Here is a 9439-nt window from a genome sequence, read left to right as displayed (position 1 = left end):
GTTAGAAATCCTGAGACTTTTCCCTGTTGTCTCTAGTAAAGGTTTTGTAGGATGGCTTTCTACTGCCATTCTGTCATCCTGCATAGAACCTCTCAATATTCTGGCCTGATTGTCATCTAAAGCACTAAGTTTATTTCTTTAATGTCCAATATGTCTTAATGATAGTGAGGTCAGTGTCCTGTTTCTCTTCTCATTCATTCTCTTCTGTAGGTATGATAATCAGTGGTGAAAAGAGATCACTAACATCCGTGGAATCCATGAACATGTCATATATGGACCCCAAAACAGTGACACTGATTGGTATCCCTGGACTGGAGCATGTGCAGTTTTGGATTGGGTTTTCCTTCTTTGCTGTGTGCCTAGTGGCTCTTGTGGGAAACATCATTTTACTGCTAATTATCCCTACAGAATGCAGTCTGCACCAGCCCATGTACATCTTCTTGGCAGTGTTGGCAGCCACTGACATAGGACTCTGTGTAGCCATTGCTCTGAAAATGTTGGCTATCTTCTGGTTTGGCTTTTATTCCATGGCCTTTGATGCTTGCTTAGCCCAGCTGTTCTTCATCCATGCCTTGCAGGGCATGGAATCTGGAATCCTGTTGGCAATGGCCTTTGATCGCTATGTTGCCATCTGTGATCCTTTGAGGCACACAACCACCCTTACACCTTTCCTCCTGGTTAGTATGGTGCTGGCCGTGGCAATCCGAGCAACAGTGCTCGTTGGCATTTTACCCATTCTACTCAAAAGACTGCACTTTTTCCAATCCATTGTAATTGCCCACTCTTACTGTGAGCACATGGCTGTGGTCAAGCTGGCTGCAGAGGACACCCATGTCAATAAAACATGTGGTCTTTTCGTAGGTTTCACAATTCTAGGATTTGACATGATTTTCATCCTCATTTCCTATACCCTTATTTTCCAGGCTGTTTTTCGTCTACACCAAAAGGAGGCATGGCTTAAAGCATTCAACACATGTACAGCTCACATTTTTGTTTTCCTTGAGTTTTATATTCTTGCCTTTTTCTCCTTCTTCAGCCATCAGTTTGGACATGTTGTGCCCTCTACCCACATTCTTCTGTCTACCGTCTACCTCCTTGTGCCACCTGCACTCAACCCTATTGTCTATGGTGTGAAAAATAAGGTAATTCGCAAGCGTGTGGCATGGATATTTTTCCTGAATCACTGATAATAATGGTGATCCATCAAATATTAAAATTATAGGAAGAATATTTTAATTTCCTAAAGATAGAGATGACATTGGCTAAACTCTGTGTATTCATTGTTAAAGACTTCACTTCATCATACTCAAACTTTTAGACATTTATTTCACTAACTACAGATAGAATAAAATAAAATCTATTCAGGTCAATACTGATATTAGTCTTATTTAATAATTTCATTTCTAATTTCATTTTTATTGCTTCCTTTTAATTTGTATTTAATTTGTAATTATGTTATTTATTGATAGGAAAATTCATTAATATTTTTAAATGTTTACCTTTTGCAATATTTGTATTTTAAACTGCAGTTGCATCTTAAACCACTATCTCTGCTGCAGCCCCGAATTTTGGCATTTTGCCTTAAAGTGCTGTAATATTCCAGTAACTAATAACAAACTGTCATTCACATCTTCCTGGCTTAAACTTTAAAAACACCAAATCAGAGTCCCTCATTTGGAATAGCTTCTTGAGTCTACCTACATTCCTAATATATCTTACTGGATGAGAACAGAGAATGTTGGTTACAGTCTAGGGTAGATATCCTAGTGCAACAGTCATAGCTAAAGGAACTTTTGTCCAGGTGCACAGTTGCTACCACAGACTTTCTACTGGTGCCATTGACATCATTTCTGCTACCCCTAGAGCATCCCTCAAATCGAGCTGCCACCTTAACCACTGTAAGCTAGCCTTGAAATCTGGCTGCCCTACCAAAACTCCAGTCTTTAAGCAAGCACAGAGAAATTCCTAGGTGATTCTCCATGAGTTGGAGCTTTCCCAGAGTAAGAGACAATCAACCCACAGCTCAGTTTCATTTCCTACAGTTCTGCCTAGCCCTGTGTTCTGGCATCTAGATGTGTGTCTAAATTGTTGCATCTCCTGGGAGAGATTCACACAGTCTTAACAATGATAGGAGTCAAAGCCCGTTGACCTTTTTGTATATGGGCTTGCAGGTATTCTCACTCAAGGTCAGTCAGGTGGCATGGCTTAGTTTGGCCTGTAATCATCATTTGCCCCAGTGGTATTATCATTCATATCAGTTCAGATATGGCTACATTCATGGGTAGGCTCATTTCAAGTCCAGACGTGGAGAAGATAAATCTTTCTTCCAATACAGACATAATTTCATTCCAACTTTCATAAATTGTTCTTCTGGATTTGGATCCTTAAATGTGAGCAATAACCCAGACATGGTGATGGAAATTGTGCCATCTTTCTCAGTTCACCAGTTTAATCAGTTGCATACTTAAGGTTACTTTATACCACAGTGTACAGTACTGTTCTGTGCTAGCAAGGCACTCTTCCTGATCCATGAACACAAAGCTGGCATTCCTGCACTATTCAGATAATCAGTTGCTTCAATCCCATAGTGCAGTTACCTCTTTCACTTGTACTGTCACAACAAGGTCTTGAACACAGAAAGAACCTTTACACTTCTAGCCATCCTGGGAATGTTCTTAATCTGAATCGATTCATCTAATCTCTCTCTCTCTAAGCCAGCCATATTGTTAGGTCAACCTATAACTCTAGTTAATCCTCAAAGTATTAAAAAAACATTGTGCTTTCAAATGTCCCTGTGAAATGCAATTTACTTTACAACAATAACAGGATCCAATTGAAGATAATGTTATCCAGAATGTTCTAGGATCCCTCATGAATATTTTTTTTTTCACAATCCTAAATGTAAAATATATCTTCCTTATACTTCTGAAATAGAGGTAACACAAGAATTGCCCCTCAAAAAGTCCCCGATTACTTGTATGTATTAGTGACATATCATTTATCTTTATTTTGTAGGATTCGATTTACTAATGTATAGTTGAAGATTTTAACATCTATATTCATGAGTATTGATCTATAGCTTCTTTTCTTGTACAATTTTCATCTGGTTGTCATTATGAGCAAGTTTGGGCTCATAAAACAAGTCTGAAAGTTGTTTCCTTTCCCTCTTAGCTTCTAGATGATATTGAAAGTAACTGGTGTTATTTCTTTCTTAAATTCACTTAAAATTCACTAAGATATAGATGTAGAAAAAACAGATTATTTATTTATTCTTGAGTGAATTTTGATAGTTTGTTCCTTCAACAAATTCATCTGTTTCATCTACATTGTCACATTTATGTGCATAGAATTGTTTGCAGTATTCCATTATTTCATTTTGCTATCTATAAGGTCAGTATTGATATGCCTTCTTTATTTTTTAGTTTTTGATGTTAGTGATTTCTCTCTGTGTCAGTTAAGTTACAGATTTATGAAATAAAAAGGCTTTGGTTTCTTTAACTTTTTTTTTAATCTTTTGTTTTCAATTCAGTTTTTTATTTTTAGTATTTCTTCCCTTATATAGTTTTTGATTTATTTTGGCCTCTGTTTTCCATCTTTTTAAGATGGAAACATAATTTAGATATTGTTATTTTTCTAATATAAAAATTAATGCTATCATTTGCCATTAAGAACTAGCTTACCTACCACAGAAATTCTGGTTTCTTGTATTTTTATTTCATCACATTTGAAATATTTCCTAATTCTCTTTGACACTTCTTCTTTGAGCTATGTATTACTTAGATACTCTTTAATTTTCAAATATTTTAGAATTATCTTTTTCTTGATATCATATAATTTTGTCATTGACAATGAGTTTAACTGCATTAGGTCAGAGAACATATCAATACTTTGAATCATGTGCTAATTTTTCTTAACAATTGTATGTCCACTTGAACATTTATTTTTGGTTGTTAAACAGTCTTTTTATTTCAAATACTTTTGCTCATATTTATTTATTCTCAGTTTTCAGTCAACTATGTTTTTACTTTTGCCTTGGTTTCCAGGAAACTAGACCAGTCAAAGCAACAGCAGCAGTGGAGAAAGAAATATGTGGGCTTTTCTGGACATGCATAGTTGCACAGAAAATTTTAATATTCTCTAAGAAATGTTCAGGTAGTAAGTAATACAGGGATAATCTCCATAGAATAATAAGAAAATGTGGGAGAAGCCTTAAACATTCTGCTTTTCTAAGAAGATATCTACATTTTAATTACTTAAAGTATTACCCTTGACTCCAATCATTATATTATCTTTCATACACAACCTGTTCAGAAATTTCGTTACCTGTGTCTCCAAGACATGTCTAAACCTAATTTCGCAAATTTATTTCAACCAACTGTATCTAAACCATTATCAGCTCTTCTGAATTGCTGCAAAATCCTACTAATTTGTCTTTATCTCTCAGTTTTACTCACCTCCTACAAACTTTAACTGATTCTATAAATAGCATCAGAGCAACCCCATTAAGATTTAACTTATGCTGCCATTCAGTTCAGTTGAGTTCAGTTCAGTCGCTCAGTCATGTCTGACTCTTTGCGACCCCATGAATCACAGCACATCAGGCCTCCCTGTCCATCACCAACTCCCGGAGTTCACTCAGACTCACGTCCATCCAGTCAGTGATGCCATCCAGCCATCTCATCCTCTGTTGTCCCCTTCTCCTCCTGCCCCAAATCCCTCCCAGCATCAGAGTCTTTTCCAATGAATCAACTCTTTGCATGAGGTGGCAAAAGTACTGGAGTTTCAGCTTTAGCATCATTCCTTCCAAAGAAATCCCAGGGCTGATCTCCTTCAGAATGGACTGGTTGGATCTCTTTGCAGTCCAAGGGACTCTCAAGAGTCTTCTCCAACACCACAGTTCAAAAGCATCAATTCTTCGGCACTCAGCTTTCTTCACAGTCCAACTCTCACATCCATACCTTGCTCAAAATCATCTAATTATTTTCCATTTCATTCAACGATAACCTATAATTCTTAGTAAAACCTATACATGGCTCATGGTACAATACCACACCATTTTCTCTTTTATTTTCTACTGTTTTCCCCACATCACCACTCATCATCCCAGCCTCACTGTCCCCACAACCCACACTTTTCTCCAACTAAAGTAACACATGTGAACCTCCAATTTGCACATTAAACTGTCTATTGGGTATTAGCCTTAGAATATTTGACATTCATCTTCAATTAACATATCCAAAACTATTTTTCTCCAGTGATTCCCATATTACTAAGAGTGAATACATCCTTAGAATTGCTGATAACATTTCCCAAATTCTTCTCTGTAACTCTTTCATATATCCCATTCAAATCAACAAATGCTATTCACATTTCTACCAAAATATCCAGAACACATATTTATCTAATAACATTCTTGCAAACTATTAGTTATTTCTTGTATATTTGTAATAACAATGTAGTATATTATTAGTTCAAAATATTCACTGAACCTGCCTGATAGAGCCTCTTACTGTTGGAGTGTTATTTTTCAATCCTAGTGACATTAGTTTTCATCATGTAATTTGCATTGGCCAATATAATATAAGATTTAACTGTGTTATTTATGAATGAAGATTTATAAGCCATAATTTACTTTCAGAGTCTCTTTTTCTCTATGACACAATAAGTTCAGTTCAGTCACTCAGTCGTGTCTGACTCTTTGCAGCCCCATGAACTGCAGCATGCCAGGACTCTCTGTCCATCACCAACTCCCAGAGTTCACCCAAACTCACGTCCATCGAGTCCATGATGCCATCCAGCCATCTCATCCTCTGTCGTCCCCTTCTCCTCCTGCCCCCAATCCCTCCCAGAATCAGAGTATTTTCCAATGAGTCAACTCTTTGCATGAGGTGGCCAAAGTATTGGAGATTCAGCTTTAACATCAGTCCTTCCAATGAACAACCAGGACTGATCTCCTTTAGGATGGACTGGTTGGATCTCCTTGCAGTACAAGGGACTCTCAAGAGTCTTCTCCAACACCACAGTTCAAAAGTATTAATTCTTCAGTGCTCAGCTTTCTTCACAGTCCAACTCTCACATCCATACATGACTACTGGAAAAAACATAGCCTTGACTAGATGGGCCTTTGTTGGCAAAGTAAAGTCTCTGCTTTTGAATATGCTCTCTAGGTTGGTCATAACTTTCCTTCCAAGGAGTAAGCATCTTTAAATTTCATGGCTTCAGTCAGCATCTGCAGTGATTTTGGGGCCCCCCAAAAATAAAGTCTGACACTGTTTCCACTGTTTCCCATGAAGTGATGGGACCAGATGCCATGATCTTCGTTTTCTGAATGTTGAGCTTTAAGCCAACTTTTTCACTCTCCTCTTTTACTTTCATCAGGAGACTTTTTAGGAAAAGGAGTACGTCAAAGCTGTATATTTTCACCCTGCTTATTTAACTTATATGCAGAGTACATCATGAGAAATGCTAGGCTGGAAGAAGCACAAGCTGGAATCATGTTTGCCAGGAGAAATATCAATAACCTCAGATATGCAGATGACACCACCCTTATGGCAGAAAGTGAAGAGGAACTATGACACAATAGCAGTAGTTAATTATAATGGTATCACCTTCACAATAAGTTCCAGACTGAAGCAACAAAACTGAAAAATGAGTGAGAACATATTTTTGCTGTTATTATTATAAGTCCATGTGAGTTCAGGAATTAATTTTAATGTATTACTTAGTTCATGTTACTTGATACAATACTGATAAATGATCCCTTTTCTCAACCATTTCCCTCTTTAGCCAAAGATCAAAATAGCAATCAGAATTCTCCTCTGAAAATACAGTTCAAACTTTACCTATTTGAAAACTACCCTGGGTTTCTCATTTTAGTCAAAGTAACAGGCTAACTCTTACATCTGTTACAAGGGTACACATCCTCTCAGATCAGATCAGATCAGATCAGTCGCTCAGTTGTGTCCAACTCTTTGGGACCCCATGAATCGCAGCACGCCAGGCCTCCCTGTCCATCACCAACACCCGGACTTCACTGAGACTCATATCCATCGAGTCAGTGATGCCATCCAGCCATCTCATCCTCTGTTGTCCCCTTCTCCTCCTGCCCCAAATCCCTCCCAGCATCAGAGTCTTTTCCAATGAGTCAACTCTTTGCATGAGGTGGCAAAAGTACTGGAGTTTCAGCTTTAGCATCATTCCTTCCAAAGAAATCCCAGGGCTGATCTCCTTCAGAATGGACTGGTTGGATCTCCTTGCAGCCCAAGGGACTCTCAAGAGTTTTCTCCAACACCGCAGTTCAAAAGCATCAATTCTTCAGCGCTCAGCCTTCTTCACAGTCCAACTCTCACATCCATACGTGACCTTAGGAAAAACCATAGCGTTGACTAGACGAACCTTTGTTGGCAAAGTAATGTCTCTGCTTTTGAATATGCTATCTAGGTTGGTCATAACTTTCCTTCCAAGGAGTAAGCATCTTTTAATTTCATGGCTGCAGTCACCATCTGTAGTGATTTTGGAGCCCAGAAAAATAAAATCTGACACTATTTCCACTGTTTCCCCATCTATTTCCCATGAAGTGATGGGATCAGATGCCATGATCTTTGTTTTCTGAATGTTGAGCTTTAAGCCAACTTTTTCACTTTCCACTTTCACTTTCATCAAGAGGCTTTTGAGTTCCTCTTCACTTTCTGCCATAAGGGTGGTGTCATCTGCATATCTGAGGTTATTGATATTTCTCCCGGCAATCTTGATTCCAGCTTGTGTTTCTTCCAGTCCAGCATTTCTCATGATGTACTCTGCATAGAAATTAAATAAACAGGGTGACAATATACAGGCTTAACGAACTACTTTTCCTATTTGGAACCAGTCTGTTGTTGCATGTCCAGTTCTAACTGTTGCTTCCTGACCTGCATACAAGTTTCTCAAGAGGCAGATCAAGTGGTCTGGTATTCCCATCTCTTGAAGAATTTCCCACAGTTTTTTGTGATCCACACAGTCAAAGGCTTTGGCATAGTCAATAAAGCAGAAATAGATATTTTTCTGGAACTCTCTTGCTTTTTCTATGATCCAGCGGATGTTGGCAATTTGATCTCTGGTTCCTCTGCCTTTTCTAAAACCAGCTTGAACATCAGGAAGTTCACGGTTCACATATTGCTGAAGCCTGGCTTGGAGAATTTTGAGCATTACTTTACTAGCGTGTGAGATGAGTGCAATGACCCCTTTTATTTCTTAGATTATGCTTCTTACAAGTGATCCCTCCATTGTATATTTCTTTCTAGTTACCTCAGCTTTCTTACAGATAACAAAAAATGCAAGGTATGTGCAACTTCAGAGTCTTTACATTTTCTATTTTTGTTTTATTTTGTTTTGCCTGTAACATTCTTCCCTAGATATTCAGGAGGCTCATATTCACCAAGCATTGGAACACATTATTGTAAATCACCTGCTCTCCAATTCCTGTGTTTCCTCAAAGACACTCTACATATAGAACACCATAAAGTAGCCACTGAAAAAACTATAAGATGAATAATAAATGAATTTAGCTAAATCAGAGGATGTTAAATCAATATACAAAAATAAGTTACATTTCCAAAAGATACAAACTAACTATCCAATAAAGATATTAAAAATCAACCCCATGAACAACAGTGTCAGCAAATTCCTTGGTGGCTTAGTAAAGAATCCATCTGTCAAGGCAGGAGACACAGGTTCAATCCCTGATTCAGAAAGATCCCACATGGCATGGCACAACGAAGCCTGTGTACCACAACTATTGAGCCAGTGCTCTATAGCCCGGAAGCCTCAGCCACTGAGTCTATGCGCTGCAACTACTGAAGCCTGTAAGCCCTAGAGCCCATGCTACACAACAAGGGAAGCCACCGCAATGAGAAGCCCATGCATCACAACTAGAGAGTAGCCCCTACTCTCTGCAACTACAGAAAAGTCTGGGTAGCAATGAAGACCCAACACAGCCAAAAATAAATAAAATTATATATAAAAGCAATAGCATCAAAAACAATAAAATAATAAGGAATATATGTAACCAAGTAGATGAAAGGTAGGTACATTGAAAATTATGAAGCAATGATGAAAGACTGAAGAAGACACAAATAAGTGAAAAAAAATATCCCATGCTGATAGAGTGGAAGAAATAACACTGTTCAAAGATCCACAATATTCAAAGTGATCTCCAAGTTAAATGCAATCTTGCCTTTCAGATTTCCAGTGGAATTTTCACAGAAATAGAAATAAATAATCCTTAAATTTATATGGAAGCACACAACTTCCTAATATTTTATAATTTATATACAATTATATATAAAAGCAATAGTATCAAAAACAATAGAATAGTAAAGAATATATGTAACCAAGTAGATTAAAAAATTTCAAAGCACTCTAGAGCAGGAAGAACAAAGCTGGAAGGATCATACTTCCTGAT

At 37.6% G+C, this 9439-nt stretch overlaps 1 protein-coding gene across 1 annotated transcript; it reads left to right on the top strand.

The window, feature by feature from the left end:
- The first annotated feature begins 244 nt into the window (after positions 1 to 244).
- LOC113904775 (olfactory receptor 52A1-like) lies at positions 245 to 1187 on the top strand. Its single transcript, XM_027561866.1, has one exon. The coding sequence runs from the start codon at positions 258 to 260 to the stop codon at positions 1185 to 1187; it is 930 nt and encodes a 309-aa protein (XP_027417667.1). The 5' UTR covers positions 245 to 257.
- Positions 1188 to 9439: the final 8252 nt, after the last annotated feature.

This window comes from Bos indicus x Bos taurus, chromosome 15 (assembly GCF_003369695.1).
Source record: "Bos indicus x Bos taurus breed Angus x Brahman F1 hybrid chromosome 15, Bos_hybrid_MaternalHap_v2.0, whole genome shotgun sequence".
In the NCBI taxonomy this organism is placed as follows: Eukaryota; Metazoa; Chordata; class Mammalia; order Artiodactyla; family Bovidae; genus Bos; species Bos indicus x Bos taurus.
Note: the sequence above shows the minus strand (reverse complement) of the source record. Positions and strands in the feature narration are given on the sequence as shown.

Excerpts from the sequence above, each read along its gene's own strand:
- LOC113904775 (XM_027561866.1), top strand. The coding sequence starts at position 258 with ATGAACATGTCATATATGGACCCCAAAACAGTGACACTGATTGGTATC.